General features: G+C 59.5%; 1 protein-coding gene across 8 annotated transcripts in view; it reads left to right on the top strand.

Moving 5' to 3' along the window:
* MYT1L (myelin transcription factor 1 like) overlaps nucleotides 1-26,428 on the top strand; it is a 172,509-nt gene that overhangs the window by 129,535 nt on the left and 16,546 nt on the right. For all 8 annotated transcript variants that reach the window (XM_032866755.1, XM_032866760.1, XM_032866761.1 and 5 more), the window contains 3 exons: nucleotides 17,553-17,615; nucleotides 21,841-21,924; nucleotides 23,242-23,463. In XM_032866755.1, coding sequence (XP_032722646.1) covers nucleotides 17,553-17,615; nucleotides 21,841-21,924; nucleotides 23,242-23,463 — 369 coding nt within the window. The remainder of the gene's footprint in view (nucleotides 1-17,552; nucleotides 17,616-21,840; nucleotides 21,925-23,241; nucleotides 23,464-26,428) is intronic.

Below are 26,428 nucleotides of genomic sequence, written 5' to 3'. Positions count from 1 at the left end.
TCCTTGAGAGGGTGATCCAGGTCACAGCTTCCACAGGGCATTTGCACGTCACTGGGGAGGCAAGCCATTGAGTGAATGACTTAATGAATGCGTCAGAACCATTTGCTTGTACAGCGCAACCGTGAAAGGAGCCCCTGAGTGGGAAGGGGTGTCGAGTGGGGTTGGCGATGACCAGCGGGGGCAGCGGGTGGCCTTCTCTGAGCTCCTCTCCCCTTGTGTAGAGAGGGGATCGGGTGAGCTCACTGGCAATGAGTGAGTTTGGAAACTCTACCACCCTGGGCGGGGAAGGACGCGAGGATGGGCTTTCGGACGTCCCCTTGCATAGGGCAGAGCGGCTGGCGTCCACAGCCTCAGTGAGTGGCCCCGGCTGTCGGCGGCTCTGGGCACGTGACATCGATGCCGCCAGGCCTCCGAGTGGAGCAAACGTGGTGGCACGTGCAGAAGGAGCAGCTCCAGCGCCGTCCTGCTGCCCGACAGGCCCCGCCGCCCAAACCAGGGCCGTGTGATGACCGAGCACACAGCAGCGGGAACACGGGCCTCCTTGGCCCCACCTTCCAGCCGAGGACCCCGGAGCTGATGGGGAGCGACACCTGCCATCTTCCCACTCACGTTCCCGCAGAGCCGCTCGAGCACAGTGGGACCTCTTCCGGAGCAAAAAGTGAATTTTACTTCTTTTAAGACCTGGGCTGTTCGGGAAAGGAGACGCGGCGTCTGCTGGTTATTCAGTGCGTGGCCTCTCGCCCTCGGGGCTCTGGGGTGCATCTGGCTTCCTGAGTGGCCGGCCCCCCTTCCCTCTCCACTGCTCCTCGTCCCGAGAGCACATCCAGCGGTCCCCCCATCGCGGTCGTCGCACTCCCACGCCTGAGCCGGACCAGGACAGAAGAGAGCAGACGGCCTCGTGCTTTTTCGTCAGGGCGTTTGGGGCCAAAGAGCTTCGCGTCTACATTCCTCTCCAAAATGCCACAACGCCCAAGGAAGTGTGTAATTCTATTTGCTGGATTTTCTGTGTTTGCTTGTTCAAAATTCCTGACTTAGCAAGGCCTCTGTGTGTGTGGTCAGGGCCCCCCGAAACCCGCTGGGCGGTGGGCTGGGCGACCCGGGAGGGGGGCAGGTCCGTCCCACCCCACGCCGGCACCTGCCACGCACCCCACATCGAGCGCATCCTGAGTGCCCTTCGTCGAACATTTCCGTCCCCGTGATTCACGCTGGCCCTTCCGAGGGAGACGGGCGTTTCTGGGTCGCTTCCTTCCCGTCAGGGTGACCCGCAGCGAGGCCGCGCTGTAACCTCTCCCTGAGCTTTTTCTGCGTGTCCCCCTTTTCGTGCCATGACAACGTTTTCTGCCATTGAAAATGCCTGTCCGGGGACCTCAAATGGTGTGAGTTTTGGGGCTAAGTAGAAATAATTTAAATTTGTTTCATTGCAAGCATGTGGGAGCTGTTTGTTTTCTTTAGAAAGTCACAGCTTGGGTTTAGTCCGGGTGTTTCAGTCGCACTAACAGAGACGCCCGCGCCCCTGGCGGTGCTTGAAGGTCTGGGTCTTTGAAACACGTGCGGCAGGTGACAGTAAGCATCAGAGCGTGGGTCCCCTCCGCCGCCTCGGGAGCAGAGAGCGCCGCAGCGCCCGCCTCCAGGCCTCCGGGCTCGGACCCGGCCCGGCTCGGCCGCCCACCGCCGGGCGACCTTGCGAGCGACTCACTTCTGCTGTTCCTTCTACAAGGCGGGCGGCGCTGGCCCCACCTGGAAGTCGGACGAAGGTTAATGAGTGTGTGTGCGCCGCGCGCACATCTACGCGTCTGTAAACCGAAGAACGGGGTGTGAGGCGAGACGGTGGCGGGAACCGGCGAGGCAGCCTGGAGGGTCCGCCCAGGCTCCTCCGCAGGAAAGAGGCTGACGGGGGAGGGAGGCCCGGAGCAGAGAGACGCCATCAGCAGCTCAAGTCTGACCCAAATCCCGCAACGCATGAATGAAAGAAAACTTCTCATGTTAGAAACTCCAAAAACCAAGATCAAATATTTCAAAGATAAAAAGATTCTACCTTCCTAATATGTCTTTTCTCTCTCTTGTCTAATATGGTACAGTTTTAAAATACTTATCTCAGACTTGCAAATCAGCCTTACGATCACCCACTGAACGTGTCCGTCAGCCCGTCAGACTCCCAGCGGCTCGTCCCCATCTCCGACTCCCACCCTCGCCTCCCCACCTTCCATTTTCCCAGCTGGCATGTTTTGATCGTCCTAGTCTCTGACGTTTCTTTACTTTTCAAACTATCTTGAATTCCTGCTTCAGTTCTCTTGCCTTTTTTGGATGACACGTGCTTTAGGACGAGAACATAACGGAAACAGGCATTTTGTATTCAGGGCACACCGTTGTGGGTCAGAGTAGGGGAGCAGACGTGAAAGGCGCCTCTCCCTTGCCCGCATTCCCAGATCCAGGTCAGACCCCTGAAGTCATGGGTGCCCGTTGACCCCAGATTGAACTTCAACTTTCCTGCGAGTTACAGTGGCACGAGGCTGAGCCCACGTCACCCCAGCTTATAACCCCAGGTTATGGTCACAGCATGCGGTGCTGTCCTTTCTACAAATACTACGTCTCACACAAAAGCCATTTTGGTTCTTCCGGATTGCTGTGTGTCAGCCATGACCTTCACGTCCCCTTCAGGGAGGCCATGACGGTAGCCTCCGATCGTGGGAATGACAGTCTCGGAAGCTAAGGCTTCCGGGTGCGTGAGAGGAGCCTCCCATGTGGGCCCTTTGTCCATGCTCAGGTCTCGGGACGCAAAGCCCGCGTCCAGCAGACATTTCCTGGTCCAGGCCGAGACCGGCGCTCCCTCGGGCCAGGCAGTGCTGTGCCTGAGCAGCCGCGACGCGGAGCAGGGACGTGGACGTGAGTCAGGGGTGTCGTTTCAGACCCTCCCCCGTCCTTGCTGCGCGGCTCCTAGGAGTCACTTGTGAACTTGTGAACTTCAGCTTTCTTATTTGGAAAAAGCCCCAGTAGGATGCGGGCCTCACAGGACTTCTTTGGGGTGGAGCCAGCGGTGGGGGGCGGGTGGTGGCAGAGCTGGGCACTTAGGACCCTCGTTCCACAGGCGGGACACCAGGGACCGGCACGGAGAGACTTTCCAGAGCCCAGAGCGCAACTTCACTGTGGGCCGAGCTAGAAGCCAGTGCACCGGGGCCTGGCGTCGGCCCCTCCAGTCGCTCTCACGTGCACACACACGGATTTCCAGGTCGCTGTCCGCGGGCGGCCTCCGGGCTGGAGGGTAAGCACAGAGGAGGACCCGGTCTAAACACCAAAGTCGTCTGATTCTCAGCTCATCGGAATCACGGCTTTCTGGTGGGCCGTACTTACTCACCAGGGAAGGATGGCCGCTTCCGGGAGCCGGGCCGGCTGCTGGTGGAGACCGTCCTGTCCGCAGTGGCCCCTGCCCCTCTGGTTTCCTCTGACACCCACGTCCCACCGTCCCACCTTTGCACGGTCCCTCTGCAGAGACCGTGGGATGTCTTCAGTGCTCTGAGTGTCCCTCCAGCAGCAAACAGCGGGAGCAGGGGCAGGGCGACAGGAGCAGCGAGGCCAGCGGACCGGCACCGACCGCCCAAACCCGGGACCGCTGGAGGGAATGGGTCTCCACAGGCCAGGAGCTGTTCCCGCGGGAGCCCGAGGGGTCTGTAACTTCCGAACGTGAGGACTGCGCTTGGGTTCCGGCCTCCGAGACGCTGCGCACACGGGCGAGCCCCCAGCCCCGCCTTCTGACTAGAGGAGAAGCAATGCGCCCCCCGGGCTGACGCACAGAGGCTCTCGCCACCCCCGCCAGGAACAGGAGCACCAGGAGCTCCCTCGGCTCGCACGGGCAGTTTCTGCCGGTGCCCGGGCCCAGGAGAAAAGAACATGCGTCCGTGTTCTCCAAGGGGTGTGCTTTGGTCCAAAGACAGCTGGAGAGCGAGGCAAGGCGCGGGGCTACCCCACCAGCGCCCGCACACAGCGCCTCCGCCCCTCTGCCCGCCCCACCCGGAGCACAGCGCCGGCTCCGGAGGGTCCGCAGACCCCGCTGGGCCGTGTCTCTCTGGCAGGGCTGTCAGACCACTCTGAGCCCATGGACAGCAGGGAGGACCGTCCCCACGGGCCAGCGCGAAAGTGCCCCCACCACTGGCGGGACATGACGAAGAGCCTCATGACCCCTGGGGTTCTTTCTGGAAAAGTCGCTGGTGGGCTCTGGGCCCGGAAAGGAGGTCAGTGAACGACCTCGGAGAGTAAATCCTCACGAGCCCAGCGAGGACGGGCATCCCCCGTGAGAACGCGAGCCCTCGGGTCCGACCCCTCAGCCCGAGCAACTGTGACGCGAAGGCTTGTCGGCCCTTCCAGCAGCCGATTTTACAACCAAAACATGAAGTTTATTTACTTTTGACGTTCTTTAAATTCAAAGAACTATTGGTCAGCGGCTACTTTCCTGATAAAATAAGTGAAAATCCTTGTGGTGGGATGAGGCGAACTCAGTCTCCACGTTCCCAGAGATTGGTCCACATCCTGCTTTGGCCACATACAAGCTGGGCAGCCGGGACTCGTTAGCCCGAACTAGTTAGCCGGACCAGTTAGCCGGACTACGTAGCCTCAACCTAGTTAGCTTGGACTAGTCACTTGGCTGTTTAGGGCGCCTGATCCTTTCCTCTCTACAACTGGGAAAATAACATCCGTCTTCTCTATCTTAGGGGAAGACGGCGTTAGAGGAGCGGGTGTGTAAGGGCCTGACGCTGTGCCTAGGGCCTCACGCGGACAGATGTGATCAGACCGGAGACAGAGGGACAGTGCCAAGTACGGGCGGTCACTCACGGCCCCTCGCCTGTGGGACTGAATGCATTCCCCTTGTCCCTGAGAGTCACGCTCCTCTTGGAGCCTGTGGGTCCCGGGCACATGGTCCCGCCTGTCACATATACACCAATGGTGCACACACATGTGTGCACACACGGCCCCACACGGAGGATGTGCGGAAGCAGCACCATGAGCTAGGGAGAGGGCTGGATGCGGGCGCCCATGCTTGTGATGCCCACGTGCTACCTTTGCCAACAGACCACGCCATCGTCCCTGGACCCTGTCTTCAGGATGACATGGGTGGGGCCGCCCCACGAGGGCCCACGCGCGACCGTTCACACACACTGCGAGGTTTCTGCTCTGTCATCGGTCGCACGCACCAAAGGGCCAGCAGTCTGTGACTCTGACCGCCGTGTTAGGACACTGAAACGCCAGCTGAGCGTTTGCATCGACGGGACTCGGCCTCCCCAGGTAGACACGGGGGCATCGTGGTGGCAGGGCAGACTCTCAAGGCCTCAGGAGCCATGGGCCATCGAGGCTCTGAGCAGATGGCTCCGGCTCCGGTCGTGTGCTGCCATCCAGGGGGCGAGACCGTCGGGAGCCTCGCCTCCCCTCCCCCGCCCCTGTGCCCCGCGGCTCGGATCTCCCTGCGCACTGTGGAACCTGCAGCAAGGGACCAGGGGTTGCCATGGCAACTCGCTCATCCCAAGCCCCTCCCGCAGGCAGGGCTCCGTGTGTGGTGGGGCGGTGGGAGGTGCAGAACGTCCTCCCTGCCCTGCGGGGGCCTTGGAAGACCCCCCCCACCCCGGGGCGGTGACACCTGTCCTGTGCTCTGGGCCCAAGGATGGGCCCCTGGAAACCCTCCTGCACAGCAGCCGATGAGACAGGAACATTGAAAGGACGGCCAGCCCCTTGACCCCTCAGAGATTCCCAATTTTAAAAGTTTCCCGGTTTTCTTTCTTCCTCGTTTCCCTTCCTTCCTTTCCCAGAAGGTCTTTCCTGTTCCTCTTTGTAGCTTCCGTCACAAAAGTCATTTTCCAACGGGATTCTTTTCCTGAGAAACACCTCTCTGGTGTTAGGCTAGTCAAGTTTCCAGGAAAATTCACTCTGGAACGACCATATTTTCAAAGGACTTTCTTAAAACTCAGACCGGAAATCGCTTTTGGAAACGTGGTGGATGCGGCGTCCGCAGACCCACAGCGCGATCTGCCAGGAGCACGTGGCGCGGGCGCGTCTGCTCCCAGTGCGGAGCGCGGGACCCACGGAGCCGCACAGACAGGAGCCGAACGTGTGCACGGCCCGTGAGTTCGCCTGCAGGACCCCCGACTGCGCGTCCCGACAAGGTGGCTGGGAGTCAGCAAGGCCTGCTGTGACCGACGGCCTCCGGCGACGGAGACCCCACCGTGTGGGTTTCAGAGCCCGATCTCCGTGCGCCGGGTCAGGGCCTGCCAGCTGGGGGAGGGCTTCCATGTGTGGCCTCCAGGGTCTGTGCAGGGCGCGCCTTCCTACCAGAGCCCTGTCTGCTCGGGAGTCCCCTCCCCTTCCAGCGTCTGCGCCTGGGACAGGTGAGGACCCTCCTTGCTCCACTCTCGCCGGGAGCCTGCTGTGAGCGGTCCCTCCCCTCCCTCGCCTTTGAACCCGCCGCCTCATTCTGCCCGAGGCCTGCGCACTGTCCTCTGGCCCTGGCTTTTCGCCTTCCCCCTCCCCACTTGAAGGGGTCCCCTTCTATAGAAAAGCCTCCCCACCAGTCCCCACAGGGGCCCCGGGCTGCCCTTCCCACAAGCACTACCTTCCCCACTGCACCTGTCCCCTCAGATACCGCCACTGACCACAGTTCAATCCTGGCGTCCACTGAGGGCGGGAACCCAGTCCCTTTGCCGCTTCCTGCTCTGGGCTCCAACGAGGGTCCCCGAGCCCGTTTTGTCTGTGACCTGGGCTGATGGGGCAGAACCCAGCTCCCTGGATGCCCGTGGAAAGGTCACGTGTGAATGGCAACCTGTGGGGCCCAAAGCGATTACTGGCTGTTACTGGACGTTGCTGAGGCCCGGGGCCTCGGGGAGTCACATGCCGTAGGAGGGGCTGTCCTCAGCCGCCCGCACTGTGGATGGCAGGGCACACACTCTGCCCTGGGCTTTACACGGGGGCAGGGTGATCACCCATTCCCCCACGAGATGCGGAAGAGGTCAGCAGTGGGATCTCTGTGACCTCGCACCTCTTAAAGCTCGAATTTATGGGCTTTCACTTATATTCCTAATGAGGAGCTGAGTGCCGGGGGGCAGGCCTGTCCTATACTATGGGGTTTGAGACCAGGAGAGGTCAGGCACGTGCCCCAGGCAAGCGTCGACCAGCTCACCGGGCCCTGAGCCCACCTTATGGCTGCCCGGAACCCTCTGTCCCCACATCCCACTTCCTGCGAGGGCGGGGCTGTGCACGCCTCCCCTTCTGGGCAAGTCCCCCTCGGCACCCAGCCTTCTCCCTACACCCTGCCGCTCAGCCCACTGACAGCCCCACAGTGTCCTCGGGCCGGCCTTCCCTCAGAGCAGCTGGGGGCGGCACCCTGGGGCCAGCAGAGCCCCCACACCCTGGGACAAGGCTCTGGTGTGACCCTAGCTACAGACATCCTGCTGAGAACAAGAAGGGTTCTGCACCTGCACCAGCTCCGTGGTCCTCGAGGCCTCGTTTGCCAATCAGAAAACCAAAGAGCACAACCTCCATCCAGGCAGAAAGGACGAGACTGTACGTCCCCACATCCGTATGTGGCACCGGACACAGCTGTGTCACCGCTCAGGCCCCGCCCACACCCCCCTCAACCAGAGCCTGCGTTCAGATGAGTGAGTGACACGTAACCCGGGAAGGCGCCCGGGACTCCGAGCCATGGGTTCCCGGTCAGGCTGGGCCACAGCACGCAGGAGAGGAAGGTTCTGGGAGGACGGGCAGGCGCACTCACTTAGGCGTGGTACTTAGCTCCAGCGAGGTTAGGGAGGGCTGGCCGTGCCTACTGAGAGAGGAGACCCCTCGTAGGGGAGGAAGGCTGGTGTGAGGACATGGGGACCCTGAGGCAGGGCTTTCCAGGTGGCCCTGGGCCTCCATCCCTGCTGCGAGCATGTCCCCTCACTTGCAGAGATGTGGGGCCTGCAGAGAGGGCGAGATGGCAGGTCCCCCCAACAGAGGAACACCGGCTGCTGGCTTGGGCCGCCTCAGGCTGTGGACAGAGCCTAGACCCTCAGTCCTGGGAGGCCTTTGGGGTGGTCATTTGCAGGTGCCAGTGCAGCCGACCCTAGTGACCCACACTTCCAGTGGTCCCGGACTTGCTCTTGAGTGCAGGGTCGGGTGGGACCCTCCAGGAAGGTGCGTGGGAAGAAAGCTCTTTCTGAAAGTGGTCCTGGGCCCTTAGGGACATTTGGGGCACATGTCCCTCCTCCTTCCCCATCATGAATGTCGCAACTTTGGCTCCTGCCGTCTTCTCTTTTCCAAGCTAAAATCTCGCAATGCTTTATTAGCGTTTTTCTCCAGTGACATGGCCGCGGTCCTCTTGTCCTTGGTCACTGTGGAATGTGCTAGGGATTCACGCTTCCTGTCCCTGCGGGAGTCAGGGCACAAGCAGGACCGGCTCGTGGCAGGCAGTGCTTTGCTGAAGCCCGCGTCCCATCGTGGAGGGGGTCTGGCCCCCGAGCGCCGGCATTTGGGGCAGCCACGTGTCCCTCCCTCCCCTCTTCCGCGTCCGTGTGTTCCATCACAGTTCGCTTCTCATCCTGCTTCGGGCACATCTCTCTCGCTCTCCGCTCGTCTCTAACCTGTTCTTTCAAGGAGGCGCGGATGGGAGACGCCTGGTCTTCCCGGAGGCGCCGGGCTTGGGCGGGGCAGGCGTCCTCTGCTCCGACGTGTCCCCTCCGCAGACCCACGTCACTCCTCTCGGGTTCCTGATCTTCAGTGAAGGCTTCCCACAAGGAGCGGGAGTCTCCGGTGGAAACGGTCTCTGGTTTGTTCTCTAAGAGGTTAGGGTTGGGCCAAGGGCAGGCTCTGTCACTGCGGACTCTCCACCACGGGCCGCGGGCGGCCGGCTGCCGGCTCACAGGCGCCGCATGTCTGTGCCCCCTCCGGGCCCCCGGCACCTCCAGGAGCTACAGGGTCCTTTGTGGACGCCTGCGCCGCTCGTCGGCTCCTCCCGGCCGTGTGCCCGCCCCGCCTGCCGTGCTCCCTCCTTCTGGACTTGGCGTCCCCGTCTTGAGCATTTGCTGGTTCTCCTCTTGCCCTCAGTGGAGCGTACGTGCTCTACAGCTTCCAGAACCAGCTCCCGGGGTCACGTCTCGCAGCTGCGGGGTGTGGGCCCTGGGTCCCGAGGCTCTCTGGTCGGCCCCTCGTGATCAGAGGGAAACCCCACGGTCAGGGCGCAGTGTGGTTCTTAGAAGCCGCTCTGGCTGCATCCTTGGTGCGGAAGCCTGGAGCAACGCCGTTCCCCTTTCCTGCCGTCCCCTTCGCTGGCCCCTCCGATGAGACGCAAGGGGTCCTTGCAGATCAATCCCTAAAGATCGCGAGCAGATGAACGAGGGGGCTCCGTCTGCACGCACCAGGGAGCCCGGCGGGAGGGCCGTCCCCGGCAGTGGGCAGGACAGCAGCTGCTGCTGACAAGGGGACCTGACACGTCCAGCCAAGTGCGGCTGCCCCGGGACGCAAGACAGGCTGGTTCTCATCGCGACCTGGGGGCTCTTGTATGGATTTAAACAGTGACTCCACCTGTTTGGCTCTGTTTGCCTGTAAAAAAAAAAAAAAAAAAAAAAAAAATTGATTAATCTATTTCTAAAAACTTTTGTTAAACTAACAATCTCTGGAATCACTTATAAATGTGACAAAAAAACAAGGAGGAAAGGCAAAGCCCACTGGAAGGCTAGAACTCCATTTTTTTTTTTCTAAGTGAAAGATGACGGAGCAAAAAATAGGCTAAAACGTAGCGTGCACATGGAGGATGGGGCAGGAGGCAGGGCCTGGGGGCAGGGAGGGAGGTTACAGTGAGGGACAGACGACAGAGAGCCCGCAGTCACACGGGATGTGACGGGACGTGACATGACATGGTCGTCTCGCCTCTCCTGACTAGAACTGAAAACGCTTTCTCTGAGACAAAAGAGAGATTCAAAGTAGGAAAGACCCACAAACACGACAAATGGAGGGAAAACAGGAGAAGCAGGAACAGGAAGAAGCTTAGCAGCGGGGACAGGGTCTCGGCTGAAAGGGCGGCCGCTTGGCCCCCGGGCCTCTCCCTCCCTCTGTCCCGAAGACGCGCGTCTCCCAGGGCTCACGCAGGTCCATGAACTGGACCTGGAGACCGAGCTGCTTCTAAAGCACATGAACAACCACCGCTTAACTTCTAAGCGTTTCAAACAGTCTGTGGACAGAGAAGGGGACCTGATGTCCCCCAGAGTTGCAGCCTGAGCCATCGGCTGCGTGGACGACACGGCACGCTCCCACAAAAGTCCATGTCTGGCCCAGCGGCCACTCTGGCCTCGGGGACTCAGACGGGCAGGGGCATGTCCAGGCTGGCTTAGGCTCGCCGCCGCCCCTCACTGGCCAGTGTGCCCTTCAGAGCGGGCTGCGGGCTGGGGCGTGCACGCGGCAGGTAGCTGTAGCTTCGCAGGGAGAAGGTCTTCGTGGTCATGCTAGGTCGCCCATCTGTCTCACGTGCAGTCCACTGGGTTCATGATGCTGAGAAAATTGGCATGGCCAAGCCAGCAGCATCTACAGGGAACCCCTCCCCCATCCCCGTGCCGCCCCGATCGGGGACCCTCAGCAATGGGCATGACCCATGGGACACGGTCACCCAGGCCCTCCCACCCTTAGGAAAACCCCATGGGCACGGTCGGGGTGCACGTTCTTGTGCATCTGGCCCCTCCCTGGGGCCACCAAGCACCCTGCCACAGCGCACAGGCCCTGACAGCCCCGCACTCCCTGCACACCAAGGGCTCGGGCTGCCGGAGGGCTCGGGGTGATCGGCAAAGGTGAGTGCCTCCTCGAGGGCCCCGCGCGGGGTCTCTGCATGCCGGGGCGGGGCGCCCCCCACCTCCCCAGGGCGCGGTGCGCGTGAATGCCGCGCACGACAGGACGGTAGAATGCTGGTTTCTGTTGCCTTCGCTCAGCCACACCAGTCACCTCTTGTGTGTTTTTTTTTGCATGGGTCCTCCGAGTCCAATTCCAATTCTGGCTCCGGCTGCCCCAGTCTCTTGTTTAGCCGCTCCACTCTGCTGCTGGACGTGCATGTGCTCCGGCAGCAGGTCCCATGGACACATCCCGTTAAGTGAATGGGACGCCAGGATGTGCTAGGTACGTTCGGCCGCGCCGGACAGGAGCCTACTCCTGGATGTAGCTGGGGCCCCGCAGCGGCAGCCGTGCGTGTGGCGGCGAGGGCCCCGTGGGGCTCCCCTCCGCGGACCAGGAGGCAGCATGACCAAGGACTCGCAGCTGCAGGCTGCGGGCTGCATGTTTGGAAGCGAGCAGACGTTGCATGAGGCATGAACAGCGGAGCGGCCGCGGCGGCCCCCCCGCCCGCCTGCAGAACACCGGCCGGGAGCCGCCCGGACCTCGCCGCAGCTCTGCATGGGGCCCCGCGCCCGGCCCTGCTGCCCTCCCAGGGGAACCCGGGGCCCAAGTCGGGGAAGGGCACGGGGGAGGCACACAGCACGCATGAGGGGGCAGATGACCCGAGGCTGACGGCAGGCGTGTGAGCCTCTGAGCCAGGCGGCGGGCCTGCTAGAAAGATCCTGTCCGTCGGTGGGTGGTGGGTGAGGGAGCCGCCCCCGCGGGCTGCGCAGAGTGCCACGTGAGCTCTGGGGGCGCGGTCGCTGGACCGCTGGGCCCTGATGCCCGGCCCGAGCCACCCTGACGTCCACCTGCCCCCACAGCACACGGGTCCTGGACGCTCTGTCCGCCCAGGGTCCCGGGAACCAGAACTCGGAGCATTAGCCACAGGATCACGCTTCGCTTTCTCAGTGCCCTGAGGCCCAACCCGCCCAGAAACGTGATCCGAATCATCAAACTGAGGGTTTTTTATTCACGTTAAGAGTACCTTTAAAACTCTTTTTCATTTATGGGTTTGAGTGTAATTTAAAAAGAAAAGTGCAGGGAACCAAAAGAAAAGGTGTTTTTGCTTCCCTGTGACATCCATCAGACAGCAAGTCTTCCACCTAAATTCTCCTAATGTCATCGTGTCCCCAGTCCACTTGGAAATGCGTAGGTTTTCATAAACCCAGAGTGTCCCACACGTCCCACAGGGAAGCCTATCACCTGACACCTGAGGAGAAAGGGAGGACAGGAGAAGCTCTAGGTGTCGGGGACAAAAGCAAGAAGCAAATCCAAACTGCTTCCCAGAGGGGTGGGCGCTCAGGACCCCCGCGGGGTGGGGCCCCAGCCGGCCCCCTGGTGGCCACTGGTGGCCCTGCAGGTGGTGCTCCCAGGGATGGACTTGAAGCTGGACTGGGCTTCGCGCCCTGGCTCAGAGGGTCCACGGCTCGGCTGCGTCACCAGCCGTTTTTTCCCAGGGGACCCTGGGAAAATACCTTATACCCACAAGGGGGTCTTCGTGTCCAGCTGCAGAAGGCTCAGGAGACTCATACTTAATATTGAATTTCCAAAAAAAGAGAGAAAATTATTGAATGTCTTACAAGTTAAGAAGCAAATGTAAAATTTTATCTTTCCTTGAGTTTCAGGTAATATATCCAAGAAATTGTGCAGAAGTAATGCACATGGCTTTTAAGTGACCTGGTTTCTTTCCATTTGGGGAGAAAATTGCAGAGGAATGGCATGAGAATCAGTATGTGTTATTTTTCCATTAGAAATATCTTTCTTTTGCACTCCTCTGAATTTATTATTTCCCATTTATATGACAAAAAATCAAAATAAAAATGTATTTTCACGACCATATCTCTTAAGGCAAAAAAAAAAGTATTTTTTGAATTCAACTTTTTATATAAATGAAGCAAAGACTTATATATGTGTCCGGAAACGTTCCAGTTTAGAAATACATTTTACTACTAGAGACAATTCCTAATTTTAACATTTTCATGATTTCTTTTAAAATTGAGGGTGATAATTTTTTATCTATTTTTTTTTAATATATTTTGTTTCTTTCTTACTAAGTCCCCTTGATAGAGTTGCCATGGGAGAAATGAGCAAGAGAGGCTGTAAGGGCTGCCCGTGAAATTCTGAGAACGGGTGTATGTCCCTCTGACACTTGGTGTAGTCATTCCGGATCCTCAGTGAGTCCTGTTCTGTATATTTTTAGCTGCTCTGCTCAAATCAGGGCATGTCTGCAGCTCAACCTTCCAGGGCAGTTTAACGAGGTAGCTCGGCAACCCCGAGAGAGAGTCAGTTCCAAACACCCACAGTGCTTTCAGCCTCTATCTGTAAGAGTTTTAAAAATAAGTAACTGACCCTTATCAAGATAAGAGATCGTGAGATGCCTCCAGATGTTTTTTCCTGTACGTTGATTTTGGGGGAGCTGAGCTCAGTCTCCCCCAGCGGGCCTGCCAGCTCAGACTGGGCCAGACGCGAATGCCACGAGCTCCGGGCTGCCACGCTCAGGGAGGACCGCCTCTCGGTCTTCGGGAAAGGTCACTCCCCAGCAGGTGGACGGAGAGAGGCTGACCCAAAGGAGACTGGGGCTTAGCCTTCTGGTACCCAGCAAGGACACCTCAGAGTCCCCGAGTACAAATGCTTGTGTGTGTGGAACCTGCCTTGGACTTCTTCTGAGGTGAGGACAGGACTATCGCTAACGGGACGATGCAATGCAGTTGATGGGTCTCAGCTCCCGACGTGCAGTGACATGCATGTCGGCGTGGACACATTCAGCTGGGAGAAAATGTCCTGTTTTGAGGTCTTTCTTAATATAACGATCAAATCCTCGTATTTATTTTCAAAAGAGGGTGCGGTGGCATGATAGCACATGGAGGAAGCACTTTAAAGATATTCTTATCACTAATTAATCGATGACACAACTTCAGTCAGTGGGTTTGATGATTTCCATTTGGCCCACCCTGTCTCGGGATGGGAGTTCTGTAAATGGGGGAAAACAGCACGGTAGTAGGCTGTATGTCTTGCTGAGGAACAAATCAGGGACAAGCAAGAAGCACGGTGGTCTGCTGTCACATTCTTGAGATGTGCCCCAATGCAGAATCGTATGGTTTTCATGATTACATATTTTCATGTACAGACATTAAGTTATGTTTTGACATTAGGGGATATGTCTCCTGACCTCCATGTGGGTGTGATCAGTGACAGTTCCTCTGGACATCCTAGCGGAATGTTTCCGTGGCTGGGAATAGTTCAGAGGAGTCATGAGCATACAGGGCGTTCTGGGAGGCTCGGGCCCACAGGTCTCTTTGATGACTTAGATCTGCAAAAGCAACACAAACCCAGCTCACTCCTACTTGAGAAGGGCTAGTTCCGTGAAATCAGAAATCCAGAAGTTTGTGAATGGTCCTGATTTTTTTTTTTTTCAGATTTTGCTTGGATTCTGCAGAACTTAAAACACTGTTTAAAACATTTTTTCATGATTCTCCCAGCACCATTCTTGAATGTCTTTTTAAGACACATTTTTCCAGTCAGGTGATAACGTGCACTCCTCCAAATTCTTTTCTCCCAAGGCAAGTGCAAGATCACGGACAAGGCACAAATGTTTTTAGCCTTAAATACATCTGTGAGGCGATGAGTCTAGCTCTAAGGTTACTTGTTCATCATGTGTCTCAGAGTATTTCCACCAAAAAAGCACCTTTGGAGGGGAAGAGAAGTGATATTTGAGGCAAGTGTTTCATGTCACAGAACTTTGCATCTCTAACCATGGGAACTTAAAATAGACTTGGTGCTATTGTCCCTGGTAACCGGCAGGAAGCCGGGAGGGTGGTGAGGGTCTGGTGTGCTTCCCCGCGGCTGCCGAGGACTTCAGTGCAGAGAACCTGCGCCTGCCTCATGGGGAGTTTCCATGGAAACCCAGGCAATCTCTTCTGCCGTTCTGAAACCCAAGCTGTGTGGCACATGGTACTGTCTGATTTTACCCACAGGGGATTTGGATCGCCCACATGGGCCTCCCTTCATGGAAAAGATGTGCTCTTAGATGGGTAGATGCAAATCGAACTCTAGTAAATCGATTCTACACCGCCCCATTGTCAAAGTCCTGGGGCTGGCTCTGTCTGAGAGCTAGAGACCCCTTTTGTTGTCACTCCTTCATTCACCAATTTCAGAAAATCGTATTTTTGAGGGTTGAGATTTCTTAAACCCAGGAAATCTGTATGTAAATCTTAGAGTTTAAAAAAGCTTCAAAGTCTTGAACAGCAACAGAAAAATGACTGCGTAGAGCTGATAGAAGGAACCGTCCGGCTGCCTTGTGTGGTCCGGAAGCTCCACCTATGGGTGAAAGAGCTGCGTCGCCAGCCCTGACAAAACCCAGGGCCGCTGTGTCAGGGGAAGGCGGCAAGGAAGGGCAGCGGCCCCTCCAAGCAGGCCTCCCGAGCCCCCGTGACAAGCCCAGGTCCTGGGCTGCAGGGGTGCGGAGCGTGAGCAGACAAAGGGGGTGAAGGCTGGGGAGCCTCCCCCGGAAGGAGCTTAGGGCAGGCCCCCCCCGTGAGCTGTGCAGGGGTGTGGCCAGGGAGGAGCAGACGCGGGTCCCCCAGCCTGGGACCGCACCCCATCTCTGTGACTGGAGCCCTTGACAAGAAGAACAAACCTTTTAAGGAAGCGAGAACTCTTTCTGGAAAGGGTTTTTCTCTCCCAACACAGTGGAAGCTCTGAAATGGGCCAAATTGATATTTTGTTGTTTTCCCGGTGATAGAGGACATTTTCAACACCTCTTTTTTTTTTTTAACCAGATGATGCCTTTGTAAATGGCTGAAACACACAAAACCTACTCTGAACATCTCTCCCTCTTTTTTTATAATTAGTCAAATCTGATTTTCATTTGCATTAGTTTGGTTATAATGCCTCACTTCAAATCTGAACAGAGTATGTCAACCTCCTACAGCCCTCACCAAAAAAAGGCATATTGAAAAATTTCTACTCATGTTAAAATGAATAAATTTTAAATAAATTTGCACCGAGTGCTTAAAATAGGAAGAGTTTGAGGATTTTTTTAAAAGCAAAAGGCAAGGCCAAGTGCATATTGTCGGCAAGTAGGAAACCTTTCTGTTTCCTGATACGTTTTCCGAACAGACTTGCATGAGATGTGCTTCTCTGCCGCAGCATGACTTTGATTGCTCTCAGACCGCCCCTCCGCGCGCTCCGGGGCTGGCCCCCTCCGTACGAGGGGCCGGGCGGGAAATCACCCAGTGAGGCCAGCCAGGTCACTGCACTTAGTATTTAGAAAGTAATTACTTAGCGATCGGCAGTAGAGTCTCATGACTAAACTTTAACTGTACGTAACCAGCTGTTACTTTAACAAACATCAGGTCAAAAATCCGATTCTGGGTTGTTGGTACAGATTCTGTTCTTGGTACAGATTCTACTTTAAAAGCCCCGTTGTTCTGCCTCAAATGCCTGTTTTAGAAAACCCTCGCTCCAAGCACGCACACAGGCGCCATGTGGCCCAGGCTGCCGCTCTCCGCCCGCACAGCGGGGCCCTAAAGCCATCGCTGAATTTCAGCAAGGTGCGGCCGGCACGCGGTCGGCACCCTTAGAGCTAGTGTCGCTCCCTTCCTTGGGACCGAAGAGGACGTAGACTGCGCCCAAATACCCAAAACTGACACGCATGGGTGTCGGCACAGGACCACCAGCCCCCCTCCGTGTGGTGCCGGGGACGTGCAGGGCACAGGGGGACCCCGTGCTCCTGGGCCCGGCTCGGCGTCCAGCTGCCGCCCTGACTCTCTGAGCAGAAAACAAACCGAAATCCCTCAGGGGCAGTAGATGTTTAGGAACTACCGGAAATGCGTGAGTTTTGTCCTTGCCGGAGCTCAGGTGCTCCGTGAGTAGGGGGGTGGGCACGGGGCACGACCCAGGTGCCACTGTCGGGTGCAGTGTTGCTTACTGAGTCCCCTCCACCCTGACAGGGTGTGTGATTTGTTCTCTTTTGTTAAATATGCAAACTTGATGGGAAAAAACAACTTTTTCTTAATTTTTGCCCTTAATTTTCACATTCTCAGTGGGAGAAAACCAAACCAGCGTGAAGGGAAATGTGTCTGCAGCAGCCCCGACCGCTCCTGAGGCGGCCGCCCTCGGGAGTGGTGTGGGGGCGGCGGTGATGAGCCTCGGTTTGAAGCATGTGCTGTCCCGCTCGGGCGACCACAGTGTGGTCGTTAGGAACCAGGGGACGGGGCCTCTCGGGGCTGCAGCGGGTGTGTGCAGGTGCCACCCCGGCTGACCAGCAGCCCTGGGCTCCGCCACGCCAGCCGAAAAGGCTTTGAGTCCCCAGTGCTCGGCTCCCAGCGGCTGCCCTCACGGGGCTCGGGGCACCCGTTAGCCCGGCTGGCCGAGGGTCCATCTCCCGAGGGGTGGGTCCCAGCCAGGCAGGTACTGAAATCCATGATTCTTCTGGAAAGTGCCATTGGGCTTGAAAGGAAGAAGGTAGCCAAGGTTGGCATCCGGTGGCATCCCGTGGCACAGTCAGTGGGCACAGGTCCCTGCTCTCAGCCGGGGAGCTTCCGGCTCCGTTTGTCTCCTTCGAGTAGGGCAGTGAAGCCGTCCGGAGTTTGCTTTCCTGGATAAAGAAGAGACTTAATTGTCCAGCGCACTTGCTTTCTTTCCAGTAAATTCTGCCCGTCCTGTGTTCTTAATTGCAGGTGCCCCACCCCAGGCTGTGATGGCTCCGGGCACATCACCGGGAACTACGCCTCCCACCGGAGGTAAGCGGAGCGCCCATTCCCTCCCGCCCCTGCTCCTTCTGTGCTCGCTTGGTTTGGCCCCGGCTGTGCACGGTCTGGAGGCTCCGTCGGCAGAGCAGCGCCGTGCCCCGGGGTCCCTCCTGGGACGGCCGGCGCACTCTCCTGACGGGCCTGGGGTCCGCCTGCGAGAACGTTGCCCGGGTCGTGCAGCAGCGGCCTCTCCAGATCGGAAGAGCTCAGGAAACAGACCCAGCACAGGCGTGTTATAAGGTCCCTGGGACAGTCACGGATGGGCGGGCGTTCCGGCACCGGCGGGCGTTGGCCTCTCAAATGGGAAGTCTGAGCCGCTGGCCGTCCAGCCGTTCCAAGCCAGGAGCAGAGCTGAAGACACAGAGCTGCGCGTTACGGGGCTCCTCGCAGGCCTTGGGGCTCCCGAGGAGAAGGGGTGTCGGAGACGCAGCCCGGCGATCCCGTCAGACGTGTCAGAGGTGCGCTGAAGCAGCTTTGGACGCGAGGTCTTCACAGAAGTGGGTCAGGACCTGTGGCCAGGTGCCCCGGCTTCTCCTCCTGTTCTGTCAGCGACAAGAGCCAGGGCCGGGGCAGGGACGAGGACGCTGGTGAGGGAGGACCCGTCCGACGGTGGAAAGTGGCTGCACCAGCAGATACGGACGCTGGTATCTGCTCACACGACGCTGCTTCCTTGTCGGCCGGACGTGAAGTCATGGAGTGAGCTGCCCTACAGTCCAGGAGCCCCAGCGCTTCAGACGCACCCCCCCCCCCAGAAGACAAAGGAAGAGGAGGGGGAGAGAGACGGAGACAGGGAGAGGGAGGCAGGGAGAGGGGAGGCCGCTCAGACAGTGTGAGCCGCGGGCCGCCCACCAGACAGACGGCGTTTGCCCACCAAGCGCACCGAGTGGATCCGTGGCTGGTGCGGAGCATGTGGCCGCCCGTGTGTCCCGGTGCCCATAGTCAGAGCAGGGGACGCTCCCTGGCTGCTAGCGTGGTTTGGACGAGGGACACGGGCAGCCCCCGTGGCGGGTGCCTCCCTCACAGAGATCCCCCGCGGGCCGCGCTTCCGTGCTCACCGTCCAAGCAGGTCCCAGCAGCACTGGGCTGGGGCACACGGCCTTGGACGGCCCACGAGGAGGACGGGATCACGGGGTTATGGAGGACTCTCCGTGCTCATCCTCCCCTCCGGGGCTGCCCCCACGGTGCTTCCGACACTCGGGGGAGGCCGGCAGCCTCCAGGCTCTACCCACGGGACGCGGCAGCACCAGCTCTGCCGCTGGCGACAACCCAAGAAGTCTCTGGGCGTCGCCGCGTGTTCTCCGGGGCCACCACCAAACACCGGAGCGGCCTCGCGGCGCTGAGCCGGCTGCGCAGCCCAGACAGAGCCTGCCGCGGAGTGTGGGACGCCGACGCGAGCCCGCGCTCCTGCGCAGGCTGGTAGGGCAACGTGGCTACTGTAGACTCGGTTCCATTCGATTCAGTCAAAAACAGCGACAAGCGGACCCTTCCCTGGGCGGCCGTTTCCCCTCAGGCTTCCAACCGCCCAGCGTGGTCCCGCCACCCGGGGTCCTGAGGAGCCCCTCGCCCCTGCGATGCGTCACCATGCATATGTGGCGAGCGACCCCAAGGCCAGGAGCTGTCCCCCAGCTTGAAATCACGTCTGTGCTTTTCAGGAGCCCCCAGGCGCCGTGGACGCCCCGGGAACGCCTCCCAGGCTGAGAGAGCAGCCGCGCACAGGGGGCTCCAGGATGTCACCTCATGACAAAGAAACATTTGCTGAGCACCTGCTGCATACCTCGAGTGTCACTGAACACTTGGCCTGTCTAGTTTTGCTGTCCTGTGAGAGCACTCTCTTTGCCCTGATCTCCCAGAGGGACCCCCACAGCAGCCACGTCACCACCTGTGGGGGCCCGACTCCCCAGGGCATGTCCACGTGTGGGCACCCCAGGCCGTGCCCGTCTGATGCAGAAGGGGCCCCAGGGCTGAGGAGGCAGCAGAAGGAGAGGACAGGGGATCACCCATGGGGCTGTGGGTCCTGGGCACAACCAGGCCTCTCCTCAGGCCTCCACAGCACGGCCGTGGGTACCCACGTGGGCACACATCTCTGCAGCCAGAGGGTCAGGGATGCAGCGTCTGTCTGTCCAGTACAGCGAGCCCTCCCACGGCCCTGTGGACAAGCCCGCCTAGACCCCGTCTGGACACTGCCAGGGCACCCGCCCCGGCCTTGCCTCTGGCGACACAGGGCAGGGGTCCTGAAAGTGCTGCTGCTGCTCCCAAAGTGCATGAGATCTCAAATCAAGACTCAGACACACCACGAGCCCCCGCATCAGTAACGGCAAACTGTGGGACATCTGTCCGGGATACGTCACCATGTAGAGCACAGTCACAATGTCACCCAGGATTCCCGGGTGAGGGATCCAAAAGTGCCGCTCAGCGGAGATGGGCTCCTCCAGGAGGAGATCACAGTTGGGAACGGAAGCGGCGGCGGCGGGCACGGCGGCAGGCAGCAGGCTCCCCACCGCAAACAGCAAGGCCGAGCGCGGTGTCGCTGCCGCACCAACGGCGAACGGCCCAGACTAAGGGGAAGGAGCACATGGCTCAGGCGCCCGCAGAACTCACAGCTGTAGTGGCACGTGCTAAGTAAGTGGACGGCTTCCAGCCCAGGGACAGGGCTCCCCAGGCCCCCAGGACTGGCCGTCGGAATGGCACCTGTGCCCAGGAAGACGTCTTGAACAACACGCCTGCAGACGGCCGGAGTGGGGGCACGGGGGCATCGGGGCGGAGAACGGCGGGGGCAACACGTGCGCTCAGGGCAGCGGGGATGGATGCTGACGGCAAGGCCAGGCCCAGGAGCCTCGTGCACACATGTGGGACTTTGGTGCTGAGCCGCGGGAAGGTCTGAAACAGAGCGCCTTAAACACAGTGTCCCGGAGGGAGAACGTGGACGATTCCAGGGACGCCTGAGGACGCCTGAGGACATGCTCTGCCTGTGGCTGCTGCTGGGAAAGGAAGGGGGCACAGGGAGCATGAGCAGGGTCAGGGTGAGCGAGGGCAGGCAGGGCTTGGGCCCGCAGACGCCAAGGCTGCATGGGGCTGGGAGAAGCGTCCCAGGGGCCCCAGGCAGTCACCTGCCCAGGAACAGGAACGCCCACCGGCTTCAGGTCCCCGAGACCTGGGCAGGAGCAATTCTCCAGGCAGAGATCTCAAGAGCCGAACCGCGGAGTGGCCAGCCCCTGGGCAGTCAGAGGTGGGGGAGAGGACAGCCACTCTCCTAGGTTTTACGTCCAAACGCAGGGGCAGATAGAGGGAGAGAATGCAGGCATACCTCCTCTTTCCCGTGTCCCCACGAGAGGAGACAGGTGTGAGGGGGCCCGGAACACGTGCCGTTGGAGACCACAGGGCCCGGTGTGGGGTCCGAAGCCCCAGCCCGGGCCCAGGGCCCCGCACCTGCCCTCTCTGCCTGCGGGGGCCCCTCCTCACTGGAGAGGAGCCTGGCTGTCGCCAAAGAAGGAAAAACGCGAGGACACGGAGTGAGGGGCTGGGGAACAGGCCTCCTGCGGTCAGAGCCACCCCTCCCTGAGAACCCAGGCACTGGGAAGGGAGCCCGCGAGGACCCGGGAAGGACGCCCCACCTGCGCCACAGCCGCGGCTCTGGCTGGAGTCCGTGGCCGCGTGGCCGGCGTCTCGGGAAAAGGCCTAGTTTCCTGGTCTTCAGTTCTTTGCAAGGAGTCACGGCTGTTCCCTGTGTTCTCGTGCGGAGCCGAGGACAAGCCCGCTGTCAGCCTGTGCGCCCACACGTTCCCGACTGCGTTCTGTCCCAGCCGGAAATTTTCCTGTAGATAAGCGGGAGCCTCTATTTCCAAGCTTTCGACAATTAAATGAAGTAATTATGTTCCACTTCCTCTGCACCTTCTGCAGACACACCGGAGTCGTACTTCAGACGCATCCGAACAGACTGCCTTGTCCCCCCAGACGGCAGGGCTCAGGGGAGCGGCTCACCCAGAGAGAACAAGGGAGCCTGTGTTCTCTTCCTCCGCGGGGCCCCTTCTCTGTGCCCGGCCGCCCGGCCTCTTCCCACCCAGAGGGGCCGCCCCCAGAAGGACCTTCCTCCCAGACTTGGTGTTCGTGGGGAGAAGCTCCGGCTCCTGGGGGACGCGGGATCCGAGCGGCTGCTGTGGGACGGAAGCTGGCCATTGCCGGCAGAGCCGATGTTCGCTGAGGCCGTGTCCTTCTTCAGTCTTTCAGGTTGCCCGAGAGCAAAGAAAAGTGGCATCAGGATAGCCCAGAGCAAGGAAGACAAAGAGGACCAGGAGCCCATCAGGTACGCGCACGAGGCGGGCAGGGCGGGCTGCCGGTGGGAGCAGCAGGGAGGAGGGGCGGCAGTCACCGAAGGCCAGATCTGGAACCGCACCCAGAGCACCCTGCCGGCGGCTGAACACACCGTCTAAACGGTGGGGGCTGTGGCCAGGGACTGTCCACCCGTCTGACACTCTGAGTAATGTGACCCGGACCCTCTCCCATAGCCCCGGGTGGACCTGGACGCCCCCCCCCCCCCCCCCCCGCCCTAGGTGGAAGAAGCAGTTTTCTGACTGGGAGAGGCAGGTTCACAAATATCCATGAAGGCATCGCTACGACGGAAGCCAACGTCGGCCGACATCTCTGCTCCGGAAAGTCGCGTAGCCGCTGTCTGCCTTGCTCTGGGGCAGGCCGCGGGAGCAGGGGTGCCCGGGGCTTCCAGCACACGGCAGGTCTCTCAGCCAGGCCGTCCACCCAACCATGTGCGCCAAACCAATGCCCCGAGCCCAGGTCCCAAAAATCCCGAAGATAAACCTGGAGTTGTCCTCCTGAAATGTTAGTCTCTGTGTGTTTGGAGAAAATTTTCGGTTAAAACAAAATAAAAATCAATTCAAAATATTAAAATAAACCTTAGCACAGAAAATGGGCACTATAAATTCTATAGAATGTAAACTTTGCCATTAAAAAGAAAATGCAACACCCACCCGCCTGGGGCCTGTGAGGAGCCTGAATCACGCCCACCGTCTTTGACAACCTGCGCCCGCGGTGGGGAGGTTTCAGGAGCAGGGATCAGCCTACCACTGGCCTTCAGCTCCCGCCCAGATCCCCCCTCTCTTCCCCCAAACGTGCTGACGGTGTACCGCTTAGCAGCACTACCCGAGACCTTATTACACGCCACGTCTCGCTCCAAATCCCCTCTGGCCGGAGGCTGTGGGAGAACGCAGCCAGGCAAACAAATGTTTTCTAGCTCTTGGGAAAACCACGGGTTTATAAAATCATAAAAAATAGTCCTGCAATTTCTCCTTGACTCTGCGTCCTTCCACCGTGAACGCCGTGATTCTGTCCAAAAGTGGTGTCTTTTAAACAGACCCCTGCACCACACTCACTCCAGGAACGGCTTCTTGCTCCCGCGCCTGTTGCCGCCGGACCGTGCAGCCCCCTCCGGCCGAGGACGGGAGGCCCCTCACCCGCGGCTACGTGGTGCTCTCAGCCCGGTCTGCTTTCTTCCCCTTCGCTGGAGGGAGCACTGGCTTTTCTTCGAGCCTGGTTATCCTGACCTTGCTGGAGAGGCCACCAGTGTAGACGGCGCCAAGACCACAGAGTGTGTCTCTTCTGCCCCCAGGTGTCCCGTTCCCGGGTGTGACGGTCAAGGCCACATAACCGGGAAGTACGCCTCCCATCGCAGCGCGTCGGGGTGCCCCTTGGCGGCCAAGAGACAGAAGGACGGGTACCTCAATGGCTCACAGTTCTCCTGGAAGTCGGTCAAGACGGAGGGCATGTCGTGCCCCACGCCGGGCTGTGACGGGTCAGGGCACGTCAGCGGTAGCTTCCTCACCCACCGGAGGTGAGTGCCCTCGTCCTGGCGCCGGCCCGGGGAAGCCCCGCCTGGTGGCCGCCCGCTCCTCACGCCACACCCCCAATTCGAAAAGAAGTTGGGAATCTGCCCCCAACTCATGGCCTGCCCTGGTGAGAAGGGGAAGCCCCAGAGGTGTTGGGGAAGCGAATCCCACTCCCATCCGTGGGTCGGGGCCGAGGCTTTGGGAAGCCAGGATCAGGACCCACAGAGAGAAGCCGGCCGGGACTCTGCACACACACGGGTATGTGCAGGTTAACCCTTTGGGCTGAAGAAGGCGGGAGGCCCCACGTGGGGAAGGAGGCTGGCATTTGGCACAGGGCCTCCCGCTGCACGCCTGGGCCAAGAATGTATCAGGAAATTTCCAGAAAAGCCAATTGTCCCATTAATTTTTACTTGCTTACTCTTGGGAATCCATAGAGTTCGATGGTCTTAGCAGAAGCCCCGTTGAATCAAAGGGCTCCCCGTGGAAGGGTTAGGATGGGCGGTGTAGACAAATCACATGGACCCGGTTGGGCGTGGTGGCCCGCGGTTGAAGCCACAGCCAGCAGAGAGGGAACACGCCAGTTCACACACCAGGAGTCGTGGGAAGTTTGGGAGTATGGCACCGAGCCTTGAAATGTTCCTCGAAGGGAAGGTCAATTTTTAATTGTTAAAGGAATCCCTGCTCTGGTAGAAAACTCAGACGGGATCAGTGAGCCCAAAAGGAAGCAAGAACGTCTTTCCCCGACCCAGTCTCTCAGCCTGCGGCCCTCGTGTCTCCAGCAAGACACGGCGGTGAACAGAGGCCCGAGCAGCCCCGCGCAGGTGCACGCGCTCAGGGCACACTCAGCGCCCTGTCTCTGTGCTCCAGCAGACCCCACGGCTGGTACTGGGATGGCCCAGGTCCTGGTGTGCAGACACTGACCCTACCCCCGGGATTTGCCACGGGCCCCCAGGGCCAGGAAGGCTCCCTCTTTGGCCCAGGCCCTGGCCAGAGCCCAGAGGTTCCCGGAGGTGACCCACGACGCCTTCCCCGCAGGAGGATCATCAGCTGCGGCGGATGAGCCCAGGGCTCTGGCTGTGTCTCTGGCTGTGTCCCCGGCTGTGGCCCCGCCCTCCTCCCTGCACGGGGCGGGATCCGGGACGTCTCAGGGCATTCAGAGGGCGTCGGAGGCGGGGGCCCTGCTGTGGGCTGTCGAGCTCCACAGATGGGATGCTGGCACTTAACGGAAGGGCTGCCTCTGTGTGCCTGCAGGGGTAGGGCTCTGAGCCCCAGGAGCTGGGGGTGGAGCCCATATTTGTAGGGTGTGACTCCGGGAAAGGGGACGAGCGGCACGGAGAGCAGAGCTGACAGCATTTTGTTTCCATTTGTGGTAAAAACACACCTTCTCATGTTCACTATTTTGGGGCGTCCAGCTCAGTGACATTGAGGTCACTCACGTTATGTGGCCATCCCACCATTCAACTCCAGGACTTTGCTCTCTTCCCAAACGGACACTCTGTCCCCGTAAACCCTTGCTCCCCACTCCCTCCCCCAGCGCCCGGTGCCGCCATCAGCTCTCTGCTCTCACACCTCAGAGTCCCCTCCAGGACCTCCTGTGAATGGGATCCTGCAATTGGTCCTTCTGTGGCTGCCTCCTCTCACTGGGCACGGTGTCCCCCATGGGCGGCAGGCGTCAGAATGTCCCTCCTCAGAAGGCTGAACCGCAGCCCCTTGTTTTCGTGGGAGCTGTTGGCAGGCAAACCTCGCTTCCACAGAGGTGTACGGACAGTCGTCCGGGCAAGCACTCGGCCGAGGGTGCAGAGATCCATCCCTTGGAGGCTGTGGCCCCGCTGTGTGGAACGGCAGGCGGCCGTCCTCCCAAACCCTCAGGCCTCGGTTAGGAGGGGCCCCCAGGAAGACCCCATTGGTGCACTGAGATGCGGGGCTCCTCCTACGACCCCCAGTGCTGTGAAAACTCAGGTGTAGCATCGGAAGGAAAGATTCCACTGACCCACAAGTTTCCTGTTCTTCCTCTTTCCGCCAAAATGTGACAGGTCCTGAGGGGTCGGGGATCGTGGTCGGCAGTGCCAGGACGAAAGCAGTAGAGGAGGCCGGAGCATGGGTCTGGGGCTGCCGGGCCCGCCGAGCCACTGTCCCCAGTGTCCTCCCCAGGGAGGTCATGGCCGCAGGGCAGCCGGGCACAACAACAGTAGGAACCACTGAGCTCTGTAGGCATCCCCGTCCCCACGGGCTGTGAAACTGTTTCGCCTATTTTGTTCCTTCGAGGCTGGGGTCCACACTCTCTACCGTGTGAGGGAGGTGGGGGGCTCCAGTCTGTGTCCTGAGCAGGGCCGTTATAAAGGACATAGAAATTGTCTTATTTTATCTTAAGGATTGGCTGAGTCTTCCTTAAAAAGCAATGTTTAAATGAAAAATAAGTCATTCAAAACCAAATACGTTCTCATGTAAATCAGACAAATCTCTGTTGGAATGTGTGTCTAATACTCCGCACCAAGGAAAGTAGAGCTCCTTGTTTTCGGATTATATGGCACGATTTTGTAACTCCTGCCCACCACGATCAAGGAATACTTCTTGAGTCTTCTGGAGGGACCAGTTCTCCCCACTGGGGCTGCCCCCCAGCCCCACTTCCTTCGAAGGCCAGCCATGAGCAGAAGGAACACTGTCGTTTGGAGCAGCAGCCGTGAGGCCCATCCCCTGACCGCACGTGCCTCCCTGGGGCTTCAGGGTCTTCCAGAAAACCCAGCTGGGGACCGCTCAGCTAGGAGTCCCAGTGACCCAAACCGGCCTGGGATAGGCCAGAGGGCAGAGGGCAGGTGTCGGGAGCAAGCAGGGGTGCATTGAGGGTAGAAGAGACACAGGTGGGGGCCGTTATCCCCCAAGGGGTCAGACGGGTTGGGGGTGGGGCACAGCCTCAGGAAGAGAGAAACAGGGAAAACCGGGGACAAAAGAACACTGAAGATCTGGGAGGAC

This window comes from Lontra canadensis, unplaced genomic scaffold (genome assembly GCF_010015895.1).
Source record: "Lontra canadensis isolate GAN:19392208 unplaced genomic scaffold, GSC_riverotter_1.0 scaffold32, whole genome shotgun sequence".
In the NCBI taxonomy this organism is placed as follows: Eukaryota; Metazoa; Chordata; class Mammalia; order Carnivora; family Mustelidae; genus Lontra; species Lontra canadensis.
The sequence above is the reverse complement of the archived record's forward strand: the minus strand, read 5'-3'. Positions and strand labels throughout refer to the sequence as shown.